This window comes from Balaenoptera borealis (assembly GCF_965194805.1).
Source record: "Balaenoptera borealis genome assembly, chromosome: 21".
NCBI classification, from domain to species: domain Eukaryota; kingdom Metazoa; phylum Chordata; class Mammalia; order Artiodactyla; family Balaenopteridae; genus Balaenoptera; species Balaenoptera borealis.
The window spans coordinates 31,367,327-31,389,616 of record NC_138880.1 but is presented as its reverse complement, the minus strand read 5'-3'; the positions used below and the strand labels follow the sequence as shown (position 1 = coordinate 31,389,616).

Genomic DNA, 22,290 nt, shown 5'->3' with positions numbered 1-22,290 from the left:
CTGGCCCCGCCCCCGCGCTCGCAATTTCCGGCCGACCCGGAAGCAGCTCTTCTGGCTCGAAGGCCCGTTACCTGGCTTGAGTTTCAGTGTTTCTCGTTCAAACTCGCTCTTGGATGCCCTGAGCGCCGCGTCCTCCACACCCGGAGTCCGGGGCCCCTCGATCGCTACCGTCCCCGCCCGCGGGGAGCCCCGCCTAGTCGGGGGGAGCTCTGCTACCGGGGCCGGACCTGAATCTGTTCCGGTAAAATCGCTGCGCGGCTGGTGCTCGCCCCGACCTTTCTGCCCCGGTTCTTTTCACCGTCTCCGCTCCCCACCCCGCTCCTTGTCACGTCCCCCTCGGTGTGTGTTCTCCGGCCTTCGAGGCGGCGTCGGGCCGTCCCGCCTCCTCCCGACCCTGCGTTCTGCAGCCCCCTGTCCTCTCCTGAGCTGCGTCCCCATCCTGGCTTCATTCTGGGGCCCAGCCCTGCTGCTCCCCAGGCGTTCCCGTCACAGTCACGTCTTCAGAGAGGCCCCTGAGCCCAGTGCTGGCGGCGTTCACCCGTCCCCGCCCCGTGCCACCCCGCGGTCTCGAATCCCATCCCACCGGCCGTGCCTGCAGGGTGTGTTTACATTCCCGGGGCCGCCCTGGAAAGCGTGCTCTTGCTCTGCAGGGGCTGCTGCATTCAATTCCTGCGACTGCAGAGGTGCGGCAGGGGGATGACGGGGAAGGAGCGAGATCAAGGGAGAACCCGGGAGACAGAGTGAGATAGAAAAAGCAGGGGTGAATGGAGGTTGGGGGAGTGGGTCCCATGGGCTTGAAAAGACCCGGTAAGAGTGAAGGAGAATGACCTGGGCAGCAGGGGGATAAATGAAAATGGACAGAAAGAGGATCAGCAGAGAGATGGCAGAGGGCAGAGAGGAGGAGGGAGTTGCGAGCGCCAGTAGCAGCGGGGGCAAGAGAAAGGCAGATCCCGGATTCATTAGTTTTGTTTTTAAATTTCCAACTTTCAGTCCCGTTTACAGGTATTGTGTCAGATTCCGATGATGAGGTCTCAGTGGTTTTCCAACCTTCATCACATGTTGAAAATATTCTTCAGTGCTTAGCAAGTAATTTTACACTAATTCCGTGTGTTCTTACTAAGGATATCGGTAATTTTCTATGTCAACAGTCAAAACCTAGATTAACCACTTAGTCTGATATTCAACATCTTTATCCCCTTATATGAGCTTTTAACTTAGTAGGCTGTGAACTGAAGTTTCCAGGCAAGTATATATTCCCTTTGTCGTGTCTCTGAAAGTGATCAAGGGTGAGGTGGATTGTCCTCGGAAGTAGTTGGAAGAGAGCCCTTCTGTTCATGGTGAATAAATTGCTGAGCTGTTTCCATTGCTGACCTCCTTTCGTGTTTTCCAGTGCTACTAATTAGGTCTTCTTAAGATCATAAATTTTTTTTTATATTTTATTTTTGCCTGCGTTGGGTCTTCGTTGCTGCGCGCGGGCTTTCTCTAGTTGCGCCGAGCGGGGGCTACTCTTCGTTGCGGTGCACGGGCTTCTCATTGCGGTGGCTTCTCGTTGCGGAGCATGGGCTCTAGGCATACGGGCTCAGTAGTTGTGGCTCGCGGGCTTCAGTAGTTGTGGCACGTGGGCTCAGTAGTTGTGGCTCACGGGCTGTAGAGCGCAGGCTCAGTAGTTGTGGCGCACGGGCTTAGTTGCTCTGTGGCATGTGGGATCTTCCTGGACCAGGGCTTGAACCCATGTCCCCTGCATTGGCAGGTGGATTCTTAACCACTGCGCCACCAGGGAAGTCCAATGTCATTTTTTGATGGTTTTAATATGATATTCTGGAAAAGAGGAGTTAAATACTTGAGATTATTGTGATTAAAATCGTGAAAGGAAGTGGCTCTTGCTGAGGAATAGGAAATGTGACTTTTAGGGGCAGGCAGGGGTGAGAAGGGCAAGCCCTGCACTGTCTCATCCAGGCCGTGTCATTCCTGTGAGGACAGTGCTGGTTCCTCTCCGCTGGCCTTTCCTGCTGACCCCCTGGCCTGCTCCAACACAACAGGGAGTCACGAGGCCACTCGACAAGGGAGGGCCCGGACTTCACAAACTAAGCGAAGATCAAAAGTCTGTCTCCAATGAGGAGGGAGAAGAGGGCACTTGACTCTGAAGGGAGCCGGAAGAGCGAGCAAGAATGCTGCTGTCGAGGGTCAAGGAGCCAGGAATGGGAGGGAGACTGGGAAGCCCAGGAGCGGGAGGGAGGGAAACGTCTCCCCATCCCCTCACCTGAGGTGACCCTGTGCTCAGCAGGTGCAGGAGGAGCCCGTGGGGTCTGTGACAAAGGCTCACACACTCACTGCTGCCACGGAATATGTGGGCTTCCGTAGGATGGGAGGGTGTTCTGAAGAAACGGGCAGAAACACCCATCTGCCGGTCTCCTGTTTAACGCTTCTGAGTCCCTGTGGTTTCACTGGCAGCAGGGGACGGTCTGTGCCACTTAGTGAGTCCCCTCCTGTGTGTGGCTCAGTATAGGGAGGGGGTATGAGAGGCACACCCTCCGCACCGAGGGAGGATCTCAAGGCTGATCTTGGCTGAGAAAGAAGCTTTCCACGTGTCTTTATTAATTCCTTGATTTGACCGTCAAAACTTTAATTGATTTCTGTCAAATAATCTGTTTCTTCATTTTATTCTTTAATCTTTTGTTTCTTTTATCTTCTTAATTTGAAATGTCAACTCACTCTTGTTTCCTTTTACTTTCTCTTGGTTTATAAAGTTGAACAAGCCCTCTCTGCTTCTATTAAGTGTGTTTAAGGTTAAACACTTTTTCCAGGTAACAGCTGTGGCCCTATTCTATGGAGTTGATACGTTCATTCTTCATGGTGATGATGACTCGAATTGGCAGTGGTCATTGGATTGGATTGTAACCCTGTTGTTTAAACTGTCCTTGTCTTTCAGGTTGTTAGTTTTGTTTGTACTACCTGATTATTGTTTATTTTCATTTTCATTTTACTGTGGTAAGCATATGTGGCCTATCTGATATATTCTCCTTTGCATTTAGCTAAAATGTTCTCTGTGGCTAATTACAAAGTCAAATTTGACGCGTGCACTGGATGTACAGAAGTCTACGTTGGAATAAATGGGGATAAAAAGTCTCTGCATTTTGGATGCACACGCATATACACACACGTTCGTTAAAGTACGCGTGTATATGTGTCTTCCAGGGACTCTGGCCTCCTGGGAAGAAGGCCAGACTCAGGGACCATGCCCTGCCCGCCAGCCCTCCAAAGCTCCACCTACTCTGAACAAGGAGACTAGAGCACTTTCTCAGCCCCGCCGTGCTGCACTTTCTGCCGTGCTCCCCCCTGCAGCCTAGAGGTACGTGTCATTACTTTGGGATCTTGCCTCCGAGCCTGGGACTGTTGGTGGGCGACTGGACGGCCCCTCCCTGCCCTCCTGCGCTCGCAGGGCTGTAGAGCCGCGGGAGCAGTTGCCTGGTTCTGGGCAGCTTAGAAGGTCCTGCACGGCCTCCAGGCAGCAAGGGCCTCCTCTTCAGCTTTCCACGCTTCTTCTCCTGGGCCTATTCCAGGGCCTCCGAGGGGTCTCAGGAAATTTTTCACTGAGCCTGGCCAGCCATGGACTCCCTCCCCAGGCCTTGCAGGCAGGCTCAAATGATTGCTGGCCCCCAAGATGACTTAGAATGTTTGCTAGAGGCTCAGGCAGGCCAGAATGTCCTCGTCTAGTCTCTCCTGTCAGAATGGCCACTCCAGGCCTCCTGAAGCAAACTTGGAAATTTGTGGACACCCGTTTCTGGAAAGGGCACTGGGAGTGACTTGAAAGCAACTGTGTGTTTGTATTTTGTGGAACCCTCTGTAGTCCGCTTCGGTAGACTCGATACCCTGCGTGGATAGAGAGAGCTGATTCAGTGTTTTTTAACAAGAGGGATAAATCATAATTGTTGTAATAAGTACAATCACGGTGATTAACATCAGTAATGATAATGGTCTTTATGACAAGAGCAGTAAGAAGAAGAAACTGAAGGAGATGGGAGAATAGACTGCAGACCTCAGTGAATGAGTGATCGGATACCCAGTAGGACTGGGGGTGGTTCGAATCAGAGTCCTAGGTCTGCTCCTTGAAATGTGTTCTCTGAAGGTGAAGGACACGCAGCAAAAGAGAAAAAGAAACACCGGAAGTGGGGCATAGGTGAAAGCAAGGGCTCCTAGGAGATCATCTGCAGGGGAGACTTTCCAGGAAGGGAGGAGCCCAGGTCCAGGGCCTCCCTGCCGCCCCATCGCATCCCCTGGACGTCTGGCAGGGGTGGCGGCCTCCCTGGAAGGCAGGGATCCCTGCTGCCCTACAAGGCACATTACGCCCCAGCCCCCTCAGCCCCGAGTGCTGGCCGCCTGGCTGCCGTCTGCCGTTCCTGGGCCCCTCAGTACCTGTCCACCTCTGTTCCAGTGTCTCTGCCTGGGGCTGCTGGAAGCTGTCATCTCCCTTCCTCTGGCTGGCAGGAAGCCTGGGAGTAAAACACCAGAGGAAAAAGGGGGCAATGATTATGAACAAATCAGAGGGTGGGAAAGAGTTTTAATCATATGAGTACTTATAGACACTCAAAAAAAACAATTCAGAGCCAGAGCTAGATCCCATTCTACCTGGAATAGACTTTATGAAGAACTCCGTGAGATCCTCCACGACAGAAGGATGGTTTAAGGGAAGATGCGGTAACGTGGCACTCTGTGGTCAAGAAGATAAAGTTGAGCCAGAGACTCTTCTTAAAAATGCCATGAAATTTGGTGTAACTACAGAAAGCAGGAAGTCCATATTAACTTGCTGTAAAAACTCCTCCAAAACAGGCATAGCATATGAACACTCATCACCCAGAAGTGCTCAGAGAAATGGATGTACCTCTGTAATATATGAAGGTGCACAGACATATAGATATGGACACAGGGGAATAGCTCTCTATATGACATGGGAGGGCAAAGTATTGAAACAATGATACAATAATGTAAACATGCCTTGGTTAATCTTCTCTGACTGGTAACATTAACAAAGTGAAAAATCCTACTTCATATGATGAAAGAAAACTGGATTCTCATACGTTGCAGATAGAACAAAAGTGTGCTACATTTGGGGGTTAGCCACCAGGCACTATCTGTTCACTTCTAAAATACACACGAGCCCACAACTAGAATGCATCTTCTGCCAATCTCCCTCATAGTAATAAACTCATTATTAATTAAGAATGCCAAGTAAAGACATTCATGTTGACACCCCTGTAAGAGGCAGGAGAAACCAACTTAAAATCAAGCAGTGAGCAAATGGTTGATTAATTTGAGGTTCACTCCTGTATTGGAACAATAGAGAAATTTAAGGAATAAATTCTGTCTCTGGCAGAACACTCGGAGAGCATTCCAGCCTAATTTTTTTTTATCGTGATAAAATACACATAGCATTTACCATCTTAACCATTTTACGTGTACAGTTCAGTGGTGTTAAGTGGTATTACGTTTATTCATACTGTTGTCCAAACTGTCACCACCATCCATTTCTAGAATTCTTTTCATTCTGCAAAACTGAAACTAAATCCATTAAACAGTATATAGCTTCCTGTTCCCTCCTTCCCCGTCTCCTGTCAACCATCATTCTACATTCTGTCTCTGCTATACTATATTGTTCTATGTATTCCTTTTTTTGTATGTTTTAATACTTCTTTATTGAATTAAATTATAACATTATTTTTGTTATATCATTTCCTTTGTTATCTTTACCATTAACATGGATTTTATAGGTTGACATGTCTTTCACCTCTTTCAGTTTCTCTCTAATCCTTTCAGTAGTTTTTACTTAATCCTTACTTACTTCTTTTTTCTTTTGCTGATTTTAAAGCCTGTCATCCATGTAAATTAATGACTTTTTAGCATTGTCATTTTCCTTTCTCTTATCTCCCACTGTGGTCTTTTCTCTTAAATTATTAATAAATCTTAATTTATTTTACTTTGGAAGTTTTGGAGCTCTGTCAAGTCATTTTTCTTTCTTCTGTTGTCTTATAATCTCTTACTTTCATTTTTGTAATTATGCTTTGAAGTTCTGTTAAGGTTTTTAATAGTTTGTAGTCTGTCCATTACTAAAATTATAGGATAATTTTTTAACATTAATTATTTATTTTTGGCTGCACTGGGTCTTCCTTGCTGCGTGCGGGCTTTCTCTAGTTGTGGCGAGTGGGGGCTACCCTTCGATGTGGTGCGCAGGCTTCTCATTGCGGTGGCTTCTCTTGTTGCAGAGCACAGGCTCTAGGTGCACGGGCTTCAGTAGTTGTGGCTCGTGGGCTCTAGAGCACAGGCTCAGTAGTTGTGGTGCACAGGCTTAGTGGCTCCGTGGCATGTGGGATCTTCCCGGACCAGGGCTCGAACCCGTGTCCCCTGCATTGGCAGGTGGATTCTTAACCACTGCACCACCAGAGAAGCCCCTGGATAATTTTTAAATAATGTCTTGCTCCAAGGCATAGGGTTCCTTGAATATTAATATTCAATTTTTTTTTAATCCCAACCTCTCTTAGGCTTTAGCCTTTTAATAGTTACTGCTTTGGTTATTTTTTCCAAGTTATTTTCATTGAGTTGAGTTCTCCTTAAGCCACATCAGTTCATGGTGATAGTTTGGGAGAGAATAGCAGGAACTCCTCCTGGCTCAAAGAAATGACTTTAACACAGGACATTTGGAAAGTTTGTGGGACCTGGTTGCGGTTTTCCATAATCTAAGAAAGATTAGCTCCTGAGGGGCTGCTTTTTTTTTAGCTTTTTGGGTTTTTGGGGGGTTTTTTAATTTTTGAATTTTATTTTATTTATTTTTTTATACTGAGGGGCTGCTTTTATTCACAGTTCTCATCCACTCATGACCTTCTTTGATGCCTTCTATTTGGAAGTGTGGGCAAAGCACAGTGATACCTAGGTACATTCCTTCCCACTCACAGGGCTGTTCTGTTTCATGTGCATAGTGGTTCCCTGGATGTCCCTGTATGTCCTTAGAAGAAAAATCCTCAAGGTAAAAAAAATTATTTTATGTTTCAATTTAAATCTGCCCTGAAGTCAAAACCTAACATAATCCCACGGACAATGCCTTACTAGTCTTCCTCGATTTTCCTTCCTTGTCCTTGGATCCTCCCATATGCTCTTGATAAGTCAGTAGGTAAATCATACTTACGGAGTGTCTTCTGGACATTGTGAACTGTCCTAGATATTGACTACCTCTCCCCAGGTATCAGACCCTTGCATTAACCTGGGGTTTTTCTTTCAGATCTGATTGAAAGTACTCTCCTCCCTGCTGGGTGACTCACAGCGGAAACTAAGAGGAAACAGCGCCCAGAATCCAGCTGTCACGCCTCCCACCCACCCACAGACATTTAAATAACCCTCCAGACCCTCAGTCCCCTCGGCTCACCCTAGAAGATTCCGGTTCCTCATCAGAGTGCGTGCATACAGCGGGCAGAGAGCAAAACTCGAGAACCACCCTGGCACTACTTGTCTCTGTGATGCCGAAGACATTCTCCTTCCTGTGTGTTACAGAGAAGATTCAAATTTCCAGGTAGGGACCAGTGTCTGGGGGAGGGGCGTCCTCACTATTCTGAAGATCAGGTACCTCGAAGCTTGGGGTAGAGGCAGGTGTTTGAGGGGTGTAGAACACAGGACCCAGTCCAAGTGCACTAAAACAGAAACACTGGGATAAGAGCTTAGGGCACAACTGGAGCAGGGCTTCCAACCACTTTCTGGCCTTGTGGTCACGGAGGAGGACGGCAGGGGCTCGGAGGGGAAACCACGGGCTCGCGTCAGTTTTCTCTCTCTGCAGAGTTTGTAAGCTTTGGAAGATGCTAGCTGAACATTCTGCACTATGGAGATGTGTACCTGACACCTTACAGGGTACGTATGGCCTCTGTTTGGGAAAATACTTGAGGGTCTCTCCTGTAAACGGGGCATGGCAGTTCTTACACAGAACCCATGCTGGGCTCCTTGGAGCGGGTATATATGACGGCTCAGTGGAGCTTTGATATTGTCCAGGGGCCCTGAATATCTGTCATTCCACTCCCTGATTCAGGTTGAAGGCAGTTGATTTTTGTCGTTTGATCATCGGAATGCTTGGGTGTTGCAGGGAGAGGCCCCGGTTGTCAGGCATCTCTTCCAGAGACACGTGAGAACAGGGTTACAGTCACTGAGTGCGGGGCTCTACGTGATCTGAAGCATAAAGCCTTCTGAAATCATTCCAGCTTTAATTAAGGAAGCTGGGAAGAGGTGCCCTCACCAAACTGAACTCTAGTTGCATGTTCTATACTTGAGGAAATTCCCAGTCACCAAACTTCCCCAATCCTCTCAAGTGTAGAACTATACAACTGTGACATTGCAGAGTCACGGATCTTCAAGGGAAGTGACTTCTCTCCACTGCTTTTCTAACACAGCCTTGTCCTGGACCCTCTTCTTACCTTCCAAGGCAGGCAGGTGATGAACCTGCCCAGGCTGCAGGCTCTGTGTTTCCTGGAGTTGGTGGACATTCCGCTAGTGCCTGACTAGGGGCTCATGATGGCTCTCTCTGAAGTTGATTGACTCCACAGCCTAAAACTGGTGAACTCCTTCTCATCAGGTGGATTCCTGCAGGCAGTAGTAGCCCAGCATCCTCAGAAGCTCAGTATGAGAGTGGGCTCCACAACCAAAGTATTGTCTCAACTAGAAAGGATGGATTCCCTGCTATAACTGGAACTAAAATATTCCTCCCACCACTGAAGACTTCGTCTCTGCTTCTAACATTCTCTCTGTTTGCCTCAGAATGCCAGGTTCCAAGTCCTCCGGCTCCCGGAAGTCCACACTTCAGACCAGGGGAGGGAGGAGGCCAGGTCTCCTCTGCAGGAGGTGCTGCTCCTCTGTGTGGTCACCTCCAGTTCCAGGCGACACTCATCCACCAAGTGGTGGAAGCGATAGCCCAGTGTGACTCAGGCCTCCTCCTCACCGTCCTCACCTACACACCCTGCATCATTTCTCTCCGTCCCCTCGCTGCCGAATGGTTATCCCTCTGGGGTTCCAATTTTTCAGAGGCATTTTAAACCATGAGAGGACATAACTCACATTAAACTGTGGTCAGGGAACAGACTTTTGAGCCAGATACACGTGAGCGTGAAACATAGTTCAACCAATTATATGCTGTGTAGTTTTTGTTAAGTCACATGAATCCTATCCAGGTTGGTTTCATGAAAGGAAAAGTGACAATAATAATGGCAAACGAGGGAATTCCCTGGCGGTCCAGTGGTTAGGACTCTGCACTCTCACTGCCGAGGGCCCAAGTTCGGTCCCTGGTCGGGGAACTGAGATCCCACAAGCCGCACGTGCCGCGGCCAGAAAAAAAGAAAAAATAATAAGGCAAATGAATAAATGGCAAGATTATAAGAATACTCCTGTTACCTAATATGTGATCAATATTGATGACATGTTTGGGTAAAGGGCTTCTTAGATCTTCCATAAGAGTTATCCATAGACTTTGTTGTCTGTACTTTCTGCTCAGTTTGCTTTGAACCTAAAACAACTCTAAAAAAATAAAGCATTTTTAGAAAAAGAATGAAAGGATATCATCTGTTTTCCTTAATTCCATATATGTGATTTACCTAATTAGTGAGAAAATATTTGATTAAAAAGGCATGCCTTGATTAGATCTACATTGACTTGGCATCCAAATTAATCAGGGTGTGTCTTTTGATTTACATGATTGATGAGAGTATCAGCTGCTTATAAAGAGGGATTGCCATCAAAAGCTGATTTATCTAGAGAGAGAAACTCTTGAGTTCCCTTGGGTGGTGACTGCATCCTCAATAAAGAGTTGGCTTCTTTGGCTTTTCCATGGGTTTGGGTAAGTAGTAGAGAGAATTTTTATCAGGAAAGACAGACTCCGTTATTTCAGAAGAGTTTATCATCAGGAAATGATGGTTTACATGAGTGCAGCCACTTGGGGGCAAGTTTCCTTACTGTGGACATAGAGTTTCTCTGTATTTATAATTCATATGTAATGGTCAGAGGTGAACTTGCCTAATCTTACCATGCATAGGTAGATTTAGACCACTGGGAGGGCAGAGTATAAATAAATATCTAATGACTAATTAGGTGAATGGCCTCAAGGAGTGGTAGAGTTCTGTGTAAATTAGGGCAGAGGGGAAGGGAAAGGTTTAAGTTGGTTGGAGTTTAGTGAAAGTCTCCTGCTAGTTGAGATTTAAACTGATGCTGACATAAAATGTGTATGGGTGGAAATGAAGGTTGATGCCACTCCCCAGTGTAGAGATAGCAGCATGTGTGTGGGCTCAGCCAGGTTATGCACACAGCAATGCCAGGATGTCTGGTGGAGCCGTTAACTAAGATTGAAGACTAGAGGAGGAGTGATTTTTGTATTTGGAGGGGCAGAAGTATTGTCCTGAGAAATATTTCGTTTCAGGTGTATGTAAGTTTGCAAGGAGAGATGATAGCGCAGAAATGGAATCCAGACAAGAAGTTGGTCATTTTCAACAGAGATAGCAGTAGAAGAAATTAGAGCAATTGAATAAATGGGTGAGAGGAGAACAGGAGCTCCCATTAGGTCTTGAGACGCTCCAATAGGACCGAGGAATTCTTTGTAGAGGACTGGGAGAAGGACTGATAACAGAGTAGATTGAAAACAGGAGAATGAGGTGTCAGTTTAGGCTAGGAAGAAGTTCCAAAAAGGAGGTCAAGTTTCAACTTTTGTTTTCAAGGAAGAATCTATCTGCAGGGAGATACTTGGTGATATTAACAATATGTATGCATAAGATAATCATTGAGGGTCTTTGCAGGTCAAGGGAGAGGAAGACATGAGGGCTGATGGCTGTACTTCCAGCTTGATGGTGAAGGGAGGATAGATGGGCAGGGACTTGAGAAAAAATAGGTTCAGAGGAGATTTTTGCTTCAAGTTAAAAGAGACATAATGAGCATAACTGGTGAGGGGACTGATGGACAGGTTTCTGGTAAAGGAGAACAAGAAAACAGGAGAGAAAGGAGTTCAGCTGGAGACGCTAGACTTAGCTAGTGGCAGCATGACCCGTCAATTTGAAGGGAGAAAAGGAGTAACCCAGGGGTAGGAATGTAGGAATATCTGTAGCTATCATGATGGTGAACCGAGTTACTTTGTCACATCATGTAATCCGTCTGTGTTATGACCTGAATTGTGTGCCCCCAAAAGTCAAATATTGAAGCCGTCCTCAGACCTCAGAGTGTGATGGTATTTGGAGATTAGGCCTTAAAAGCGGTGATTAAGTTAAAATGAGGTTCTTAGGGTGGGCCCTAATCCAATTTGGCTGGTGTCTTTGCAAGAAGAGGAGATTATGGCACAGACATGTCCAGTGGGAAGACCATGTGAAGACACAGGGAGAAGACAGCCATCCAGAAGCTAAGAAGGGCGGCCTCGGAAGAGACCAACCCTGGCTTCAATTTGATTTCGGACTTAGAGCCTCCAGAACTGTGAGAAAATAAATTTGTTTAAGCCACCCAGTCTGTGATACTTTGTTACAACAGCCTTAGCAAACTAATACAATATGTGTAGTAGGAAATAACCTCATCTTTTGAAATGTGAAGATTGTGTAGATTCAAAAGTCATGGTGACAATTTGAAATATTTGTGGAGCAAATATTTGAAATATTTATGTTTTTGCAAAACACGGTAGAGTTGCCAGATATATTTGAAAACAACTAGGAGTAGTGATTCTGTGTTTAGACAGGGGTCGACTTAGTAGTAGTGTGTGTCAGATGCAGTCATGGAAAAGGCAGGTACAAGGAGTCACCTGCTATTGGGATTTTGATGGGGAAATCCGGTTAATAGTCCAAGGGACATAGAAAATGTTCTGGTCTTGGTAAGTGCCTGTTGAGTAAGTGTGGATTAAACTGAGCAGAAAAAATGTAGAGAGATGTAGCTTGATGTTTGAGAAGTGAAATAAGTACATTGGGGGTCCCCATGTGGCAGAGGACCTGAGTTTGGGGTATCAGAAGGCAGAGGGGTTGTAGTTACAGGTTGGGGCTCCTGATTAATGTCAGAGGTGATATTCCAGGTAAAACCTGGATGTGGTGTGTATTGCGTAAGGAATATGCGCATAGGAGATAGGCAGAACAAAATTAAAATGATAGACGTGTTATTTCTAGCTGTGACTTTGTTATATGATTAAATTTTTGGACCTCTTCTGTGTATGTCATTTGTTATATTGGTAAACTAAAATCGCCAGGTTTATTTTAAGGCCTAAATGAGTGAATATACGTAAATATCCAAGCACTAAGTCATGTTTGATACAAACTTTTTTTTTTTTTTTTCTTTTTCTGGACCTCAGGTACAAATGGGTGAGTTAATCCTACTTTTGTTTATGATGCATTATCATCATTTTCCCATGAAATAGATCTAGTTATTGGTATTTTAGGGGAGCATTTACACTTTATAAATGCTTTCTCTGTGTGTCTCTTGCACACATTTGTGTGCATACAAATATATATATATGCATGTACACATACGTGTGTTTGTGTATAATGCAATGCAGGGATATTGCAGCTAATGAAGATTAATGCAGAACAGGATTTCAAGGATTTCAGCTACCCCTTTACTAAGATAATCAGATGGAGTTAACTAGATTTCCTCGTAAACCCCTGCCATCCTTGACACAGAGGGCTCAGACAGTCCATGACCGTAACACTGTGACTCGTGTGCTCCTGCTACCTTCTGGAGCAGGCGATGGTAAGGACTAGGCTGGCAGGGCGGGTGCCACGGTCCCTCCAAGTGGGATAAGCCCTTAAGGTAACGCCCTCGTAAAACAGACTTCTAGCTGACTGACTTCCAGGTCCGCGGGGGTCAGATCCAACAGAGTTAAGGGAGCACTGCCATAAATGCTGGGGAACCGCTGCCAGTGTGTAAGTCAGAATAATGAAATCTGAGGAGTCCCAGTGTCCACCTGCAGGTGGGAACCAAAACCTACGTGCAGCGTGGGGCAGGGGTCACAGGTTTGGAGTCAGGGAGAGAACTGAATAACTGGGTACCGCAGGCTAATTAACATATGAAGCTCAATACTTTCCATGTTCTTGTCTGTAAGTTATTTGTATTTCTACTTTTTAAATTAACAACCACAGTTCAAGTCTTCTTACTTTTGACCCTGGGAGAGGAGTAGAGGCCTCTGTGTGTTTCCAGTAGAGTGTGCACTGCATGTTTGTTGGTTAGACTGGGCGTCACACCCAGGTGAAGGTTTGGGGCTTCATGAACGTGTGCACAGGACTGGAGTCTCACGGCTTCTTCTCCATCCTCAGCTCTGCCTGCTTAGTGCTTGGACTGTCTGTGAGTGAAAACCCACGAAAGACTGCTCGCAGCTGAGTTACTGACAATGCAGCCATTGGTGAGTAAGCAGTGCCTCTTTCTGCTGGAATTGTACACACTGCTGCTGACAGCGGATGGGCAGGTTTCTCTTACTTGCGTGGATGTTCTAAGTGCAGTCAAGAAACATGCAGGGGTCTGAGCTCCAGTGAAGTTTCCCCAGGACTCTGGGATGGTTGTCATGGGTCAAGAACTCCTTAATAACCAGTATCCTTCCTAACATCACACTCTTTTATTCCAGCCTCCGCTAAGCTTGTGTATTTACAGAAGAGGTGAGAGAAGTTTTCTTTCTCTAATCTGTCCATGGTCTCATTGGGGAATAATTTACTCGTTAATCGTGTTATTGGCTATCGTGGTCTAAGGTTGTGGTGAACAGAGATGAGGGAGGAGGAGAACATTGCAGCCCAGTAGGGAGGCCGAGGTCTCATCAGGTGAGTTCAGTCAGTCCTGTCTTCACAGGTCCTGGGTGCGGGCTGTGAGCTGTGAAGGGACCCCGAGAGAAGTTGAGGCCAAAGCAGGCATGAGGAATCATTCATTTATTTTTTTCCAATTTTAAAGTTTTGATAGAATATATTTGCTCTTTCAGGAACTTCTTAAAAAGAAAATTAACCCCTTTTTTCATTTTTGGTAACTGGAATTAATGTATAGGGAGTATTATTTCCTTAATTTTGGCTCCATATTCAGGAGGAATAGCGTAAAATTTAAGACCCTGTGGAAAGTTTTGAAGAACTAGATAGACCAAAAGCAGTCAAGAGGCTTCTGTTATCCTTTAGCAGAGAGACAAGCTAAAGAAAGGCGACAGTGAGGACTGGTGTTTGAGGTCCCAGAAAAAATTGAGAGTGGGGGTCCTCCCACCACAGGGGCGGGTCAGGCTGGGTCTGTCCTTCAGCACAGCCACCCCAGAGTCCCCCCGGCTTGTGTGCTGAACCATCTCACCTCATACCTTCTTATGAACACCCAAGTTCTGTGGAGTTCAGCGAGACCACGCCTGTTGACACCAAGTCCTGTATGAAACTTGTTCATTTCTGAATAATGCTGGAGATGGTTTCAAGGTTCTCGGACATTTTAATAAGTAATAGACTAAGGCTTGTATTTAATACATGTTTACTTAGGTAGGAAGAACTTCATCCATTAGTTCATTGGATCTTTCAATACTCATAACAGGTTATGAAACCATTTAATAGATGAGTCTGAAGTTCATTTAGGGGAATGATACAACTACAGTTATGGTTTAAAAGTGGCAAATCATAGTTATTGTTTGCCTTGGATGTGTCAATAAGTTATTTGAAATTAATCAGGAAGAGTTTTATGAATTTTCAAATGCAGCTCTTCTTTTTTTTTTAAACATCTTTATTGAAGTATAATTGCTTTACAATGGTGTGTTAGTTTCTGCTTTATAACAAAGTGAGTCAGTTATACATATACATATGTTCCCATATCTCTTCCCTCTTGCATCTCCCTCCCTCCCACCCTCCCTATCCCACCCCTCTAGGTGGTCACAAAGCACCGAGCTGATCTCCCTGTGCTATGCGGCTGCTTCCCACTAGCTATCTATTTTACATTTGGTAGTGTATATATGTCCATGACACTCTCTCACCCTGTCACATCTCACCCCTCCCCCTCCCCATATCCTCAAGTCCATTCTCTAGTAGGTCTGTGTCTTTATTCCTGTCTTGCCACTAGGTTCTTCATGACCTTTTTTTTTTTTTCCCTTAGATTCCATATATATATGTTAGCATACTGTATTCGTTTTTCTCTTTCTGACTTACTTCACTCTGTGTGACAGACTCTAACTCCATCCACCTCATTACAAATACCTCCATTTCATTTCTTTTTATGGCTGAGTAATATTCCATCGTATATATGTGCCACATCATCTTTATCCATTCATCCGATGATGGACACTTAGGTTGCTTCCATGTCCTGGCTATTGTAAATAGAGCTGCAATGAACATTTTGGTACATGACTCTTTTTGAATTATGGTTTTCTCAGGGTATATGCCCAGTAGTGGGATTGCTGGGTCATATGGTAGTTCTATTCAAATGCAGCTTTTAATCACATGTCTGAACTCACAATTACCAGTTTTTTTGGGAAAATTTTCCAGGTTTTTTTTATTACACCACACTTCGTGTGATATTCCTTTATAATAAAGTTTTATTAATTCAGACTGTGTATATCTCTGTGATGTATTGAAAAGCAGATGCAAGCTCAGCACTGAGAATGAACTGATGGGAACCCCAAACTCAGTTTGATCTTTCTGTACACCCAGCTTCTCCACCCCTCCCCTCAGTGCTGCCATATCAACCCTCCTGCTCTGGACATTAGTAGGGGCTGCTCTGTCTGAACCACAATATCCATGTTTAGGAATCAGTGACGTTTGAAGATGTAGCGATCAGCTTCACCCAGGAAGAGTGGGCCCTGCTGGACACATCCCAGAGAAAGCTGTTCAGAGATGTGATGCTGGAGAACATCGGTCATCTGGTCTCTGTGGGTGAGTCTGTCAACATTTATGTATGTATGCAGGTAGGTGGGTAAGTAGGTTAGTAGGTAGGTAGGTATTCATTGATTCAGTCAATAAGTATCTAGAACAGCTTCTGCATACTCACTCCACTCCCCGTCCTGATTCTTTCATAGACCTTATAACTACATGAGAGAAAGTTGTTTAATATATTACTTACATCTAGTTTGTCACCCCACTAAAATGTAGTCTTGACCACAATTTAATGTCTTCCTTGCTTTAACACTCAGAGCAGACCCAGGAACTCAGTGAATGTTTTTGAATGCATAAATAAATTGATTAAATATTTTCTAAATATTCTGCTCTAGTCACTATTCTGAGGCTTGACAGCAGACTAGAGAAAATAGCAAAACCTTGATTATTCTTGTGGAACTTATGTTTACTGGCGTCTGTTTGAAAATAATATTCAACCGACTGTGGAGACATTTCATTTCTCCATTTTTTAAAAGGCTGAGGATTCTGTGTTCTGTCTTTGAACTTGGCCATGGACATCAGCATCCAGAGGTCTTCACTATTTTGGTCACATGATCTGTACTTCAGTGTTTTCTCTGCTCATGGTGTTGTTGCCTGGGCTGAACTTCAGTGGTCTCCTTGTTCTTCCTCAGTAGCGTGTCCTGAACTTGATGATGGTGCCCTTTTATTAGCACAGAACTCAAAATCCACCTTTTTTCCATGAACAGGGTATCAGCATTGCAAATCAGATGTGATTTTCCAGCTGGACCGAGGTGAAGAGCTGTGGATTGAAGGAAGAGGATTTTTCCAAAGCCACAGTCCAGGTATGCAGCAGCGGCCTGTGCTTCAGTATGAGGAGGTGCCTAGTCAGTGAGTGAGTATGTACTTAGAAACATCAACTGAAGATTTTGTTAAGTGAGTGAGGTTTTCTAAAACGTAGGTGAACGACATTGGGGCAGAATTCTTTAGATGTTATTATTCCTTACATATTTCAGTCACATTCATGTGTACTCCTGCCATTATCTTTTTTTGGCTTTAGGGAAAGTTAAACTTTCACATGATAACTCTTGTTCTCATCCTCCCCTCTGAAGGTTTTCCCTCTCGCTACCCAACATCTCATCTCCGTTTTAATATTTTCATATTTCAGTCCTGAAAATCTTTACTAATTGTCAATGCCCTATAATGTGTTTCTGTTTCCTAGAGTATTCCCTATTGAAGTACCAATTTTTGAAACATACTCATAAAGGTCTTGGAGCTTTTCAACATTTTCATTCCCCTAATGGCATTCTAATTTTTTTTTTTTTTCCAATTATTTTAGGCAGGGAAAGTGCCCTTAAAGAAATGTTAGCCACACAGCATATCAGCAGGAAAGACACATCTACAGTCATCCCACTGGTAAGTTTCCTGAGTGTTAACCCTGGTCATCCAAATTAAAGACCTGGCAATGGAATGTTAGTAATTGAGCACAATAGCCTGATTTACATTAAGTTGGGATTAAGCTATTTCTGAGCAAAAAGTTATGGGTGGTTTGAATTTAGTGCAGAAATTAACCTGAGCTCAAAACCATAACCTCAGACCTTAAAAAAAAAGGGCAACTGCATAAACATTGCTCCTATGCCTAGTCTTTGAAACATATTGCAGTCTTCAAAATTAACCTATAACCTCTGCAGCTGGGAGGCTATAAAGAGAAAGCCTTTGTGTATGCAGGGAGTAACACATCAGGTGTATGCAGGTCATATCAGAAGGATTTTAAATGGAGACTCTCACTGAATGCTTTGTTTTAGATTCGCGTGTAGAGAAAAGGATGTACGTATGTGGACAAACCGTTAATAGCCTTTTATCTCCTTCCCAAAAGCAGGTATCTCACACTCCAGAGGATCCCTTCGAATGTAATGATTTGGGGGAAGATTTCACTCATAGCTCCACACTGAGTCAACATTTCTTAACTCACACAGAAAAGACACCCTATATCAACAAACAGTGTAAAAAATCCCTTAGTGACCAATCATACCTTAATCAACATAAGCAGATTCACACTAGAGGTAAGTCGTGTGAGTGCCATCTGTGCGGGAAAGCCTTCAGTAATTGCTCTAGCCTTAGAAGACACGAGATGACTCACACTGGAGAGAAACCGTATGAATGCCATATCTGTGGGAATGCCTTTATTCAAAGCTCTGACCTTAGAAAACACAATCTAACTCATACTGGAGAGAAACCATATGAATGTCATCTCTGTGGGAAAGCCTTTAGTCAGTCCTCTAACCTCAGACAGCATGAGAGGACGCACACTGGAGAGCAGCCGTATGAATGTCAACTCTGTGGGAAAGCCTTCAGTAAATGTTCTGCTCTTAGACGACATGAGAGAACTCACACTGGAGAGAAACCGTATGAGTGTCATCTTTGTGGCAAATCCTTCAGCCAGTGTTCTGCCCTTAGACGACATGAGGGAACCCACAATGGAGAGAAAATTATGAATGCTTTCAGTAAGTATTCTGACCTCAGATGACATGGTATTATAAATGTAACAGACGTGGACAAGACTTCAACCATAGCTTTAACATTTAAACACACCAGAGGACTCACATCGAAGAAAACGCTGTAATGGGAAGATCCTTCAGTTATCCTTATTCAACTTGACATACGCAAATTTATATGGAAGAGAGTCCATATGTGTGATACTTATATGGCAAAATCTTCAGTCAGTGGTCTGACCATAGATGACATGAGAGAACTCATACTGTCAATAATAACAACAGCTCTAAACTTTAAACACACTAGGGGACTTGCACCAGGGAGAATCCAGGTCTGCAATCAGTGTGAAAATGCTTTCATTTATAATTCATGGTTAAACAACATGAGCAAACTCCATTTGGGAGAGCCCCTAGGTCTAATCACTGTGAACAAACATTCAGCCAAGCACAGTCTTGATGTGCACGAGAAAACTCAGTGAAGGAATGAATAACCACTACAACAGGAAGTAAGAGGATGAAGGCTCTTAAGGAATACCAAGTAATTCATCCAGGAGAAGTGATCCAATGTAAAATCATGAGAAATCCTTTATTCATAGAGCCACACTTGTGGTACATGTGTGGATTCAGACTATACAAAACATGCTCAGTGTCATGAAAGAAGGATGACACTTCAGTGATCTCTCATTTCATAATCAACGTTAAGGTTCTCACACTGAGGAGACAGCAATCCTAAAATCAAAGTGGCAAAAACTTCATCTAGACTTCACATTCAGAAAAACTAAGTTGAGGGGGTGAAAAACCCTTTAAAAGAGCCTTTAACATACAATTCAGCAAATAATTCAGAATTTTGAGAGAACTATTTATGAAGAAAAACCTGACATATAAATGCAAACAGTAAAGTGATCTGGGAATACCGAATGCAGAATTTTGTAAGAAATTAAATTTTTCCAATAGATAATTATTTGTAAATATTTGAACAATAAAGTCAGTTGCTAAAAAGTCTAGTCTGTTGGTGAAGTTGTAGTTTTCTCCATGCAGCTGCAAACACACAGATCTGGGTCTGCACTCCATGGCGTGTCAGGGAGACTCGGCCCGACTCTCTTTGTGTCTTCCCTTTCTCCACAGCCCCTTCCACACAGCTCACCTCCACTCATTCCAGCTTCCCACCAGCATCAGCTGTCTCCATCTATGCACTGGTGGTGACACAACAGGGACCTTCACCCCACTGGCTGGTTTCTCAATGTGCCATGACCCTGGCCTACCATGTGGACAGTATCATGGACGTCTAGTGTAAACCACGGGGTAGTCCCCAGCCTGTCTCTGCCCCTGGGCAGCTCTGTGGGGCCAGAGAGACAGGCAGCTCTGCTGTTCCAGGCCAAGAACACTCCTTGGATTTTGCCGTGAAGCCCCTGAGTTGAGCTAGCTGGGGACAGGAGCTCATTGTACGACGCCATCCCACATCTTATTCAGGTGAGTCCTGAGTTACGCACCTACTTGCTTCCCAAACGGAGCCACTATTGTGCCCTCCCCGCCAACACACACACACACACACACACACACACACACACACACACACACACACACACACAGAAGCCCTGAAAAGAAGACCCCAGCAATATAATATCCCCTAACCTATCAGACACCACACAAGCCTGTCTTTTTAACTTAATATTCTTTTCCCCAAGCAAAATGAAAGTTCTCTCAAAGCAGGTCTCTCCTGCTTTGCGCCTAGGGCTTGGAAACGCGTTGCCCTTCAACAAACTTCCATACTGAACCTAAACCTCAAGGGAAGTGCTCTCAAGAGATAACTCAGCTGATCTGTGCTCTTCCCAAACTAGCACAATCCCCAAATCATAGCTTGACAGGCTGATTAAATAAACACATCTTGGGGTGAAACCGATACATCATCATTTAAAAAAAAAAAAAAAAGTTATTCTGCTGTTCAGCTAGGGTGGAAACAGTCATGTGCGAGGATGATGAGCAACCAAAATTCAACATCTTGGTGCTCTGGCTGGAGGGGTATTGGCTGTGATCAGGCAGGGACACATGGAAGTGTGAACAAGGGTTAAGTGGAACAAACTAGTGACAAGTTCAGATCTGGAAGACAGACCCCATGGGTTATTTCCACTGTCACAGCCCATGAGACCTTGTTACTGAACCTTTCTGTGGCTCAGTTTCCTCCATTCTAAGGTAGAAGTAAGCTTAGTGCCTCTTAGAGTTGTAATGAGTACTACCGAGTTGATACTTTATACACCAAGTTGTTACTGCAGGTAGTAAGCACTTTGTGTTTGCAAATAGAGAATATTTTTTATAAATTAAGATATGGAAACACCACTCTTCCTTACCTCATTTTTATATTGAAATATTTCATATCACTTAAAAATAGAATAGATTTTTATTACTACTACATTTAATCTGCTTAGGACATACATAATTTACCCTAAAGCTATAGTTGACTTTAGCTGTGATCCTGGGCCACAACTGAATTTGAGACTTATTTGATGGCTTAGTCAGAAATCACCTCCTGTGCCTGACTGTGTCTCCAGGAGGGAAGGGCCTGGTGCTGCTGGGGGCAGGGCCTGTGTAGGTGCTGGGACCCCCAGGAATGATGTGCACACTCCCTTCTCAGGGGAGCTCATGTCCCACTGGAATCTATCTACACCGACCTATGCATGTGAGTGTGCTGGGCATTTGCAGTGAGATAAGGGATTTCAGGACTGATCACATAAAGTAATGACCACAGAGGGGTAGCATCACAAAATGAGATGTATTGGGTGGCCCAAAGGTGCAGCTTCCCTATCAAGGATAACTCCTTCCAGAGGCTAGAGTGTGGGACCACCACCAGGAAGGGGAAGATAACAAGGGAACACCTGGGGGAGAAGGTGTTTGGAAAGGGGGGGTGGTTTCATTGTCCAGATGAAGTCTCTCAGCCCAAAGATGGGGAATCTGTTGGTCAGAGGACTATAAAAGGCCAGCAGCAGCTTAGAGACTTGTATAGTCCATGGTTTACCTTATCTATGGTCAGCAAATGTTGGGTGCATTTTCACAGGGTATGCACAGCAGGCAGGCTCTAAATGGTTAAAAATCTAATTTGAGCTATGTTTAAAACAATTCAGTATATAAAAATTTAAATTTGGCACTGGTGGGCTTTTGAGCTAATGGGCCTAGTCTCTTGTGAAGACGTAAACAACAGGCCCAACCATCTTTGACTCATTTATAAAATACTACTTGATAATTTCAACGGATTTTTTTCTTCATATTCACTGGTTATTTATTTTGCCTGCTCAAATCTGATGTTGCAACCTTCTATTAGTATTTTATATAATGTAAAACATAGAGGTGAAAACCCATAGTAATTTTCAACTCCAGAATTCATATTTGACTCCATTTTATAATTTCTATCTCTTTATTGAAACTCTTGATTTGGTGAAGCATCATTTGCCTGCTTTCCTTTCGTTCTTTGAGCATCATTGAGACAGTTGTGTAAAGGCTTTGTCTCATCAAGTCCAATGTCTGTACTCCCTCAGGTACAGTATCTGTTAATTTTCTTTTTCTTCTCCCTGAGGATGGGTTGTACTTTGTTTCATTGCATGACTCAATTGTTTGTCGAATACTGGATATTTTGATTATTATAATGTGCCTAGAAGTCAGATTCTCCTGCCTTCCTGGGATTTGTTGTTGACACTTCATGTGGTCTGGGCTTAGTTGTTTGTTTACTGATTTTCTGAACTCTCCCTGTAAAAGGTTTTGTCAGGAATGCCACTGAGGTCTCTGTTCTATTAGCTTAATGGTCACCTTGTGATTTGAGAGGTGTCTCCTTAAACACTGGAGCCAAAAAACCAAAACCAAAACCAAACAAACAAAAAACCCCGACACACAGAATACTCTGCCAGTCGTAGCAAATCTTCTCTGTGTTGGTGCTTTTCTGAAAGCTTCGCAAGGCACTTTACAACTGTCTCACCCTTCACTTGCTGCTTGCACCACTTACTCTCTTACCA

General features: G+C 44.4%; 1 protein-coding gene across 10 annotated transcripts; it reads left to right on the top strand.

The window, feature by feature from the left end:
* The first annotated feature begins 21 nt into the window (after window positions 1-21).
* LOC309619424 (uncharacterized protein) lies at window positions 22-19,790 on the top strand. Of its 10 annotated transcripts, XM_082374605.1 has the most exons (11): window positions 39-241; window positions 3,196-3,349; window positions 6,853-6,922; window positions 7,268-7,555; window positions 7,817-7,887; window positions 8,063-12,723; window positions 13,287-13,372; window positions 15,716-15,842; window positions 16,550-16,645; window positions 17,140-17,216; window positions 17,677-19,787. In XM_082374605.1, exons 7-11 carry the CDS (start codon window positions 13,361-13,363, stop codon window positions 18,325-18,327), a joined length of 963 nt encoding a protein of 320 aa, XP_082230731.1. In that variant the 5' UTR covers window positions 39-241; window positions 3,196-3,349; window positions 6,853-6,922; window positions 7,268-7,555; window positions 7,817-7,887; window positions 8,063-12,723; window positions 13,287-13,360; the 3' UTR covers window positions 18,328-19,787. The 10 variants fall into 10 exon arrangements, with proteins under 10 accessions (XP_082230733.1, XP_082230730.1, XP_082230731.1 ...); XM_082374604.1 differs by lacking the exon at window positions 6,853-6,922 and having other exon boundaries at window positions 38-241; window positions 17,680-19,790; XM_082374609.1 differs by lacking the exon at window positions 6,853-6,922 and having other exon boundaries at window positions 8,457-12,723.
* The last annotated feature ends 2,500 nt before the right edge of the window (window positions 19,791-22,290 follow it).

Bases quoted from the DNA above. Each gene is read 5' to 3' on its own strand.
- LOC309619424 (XM_082374607.1), top strand. The intron at 16,646-17,139 runs GTATGCAGCAGC...CAATTATTTTAG, and splicing joins TTTCCAAAGCCACAGTCCAG to GCAGGGAAAGTGCCCTTAAA. The intron at 17,217-17,676 runs GTAAGTTTCCTG...CCTTCCCAAAAG, and splicing joins CATCTACAGTCATCCCACTG to CAGGTATCTCACACTCCAGA.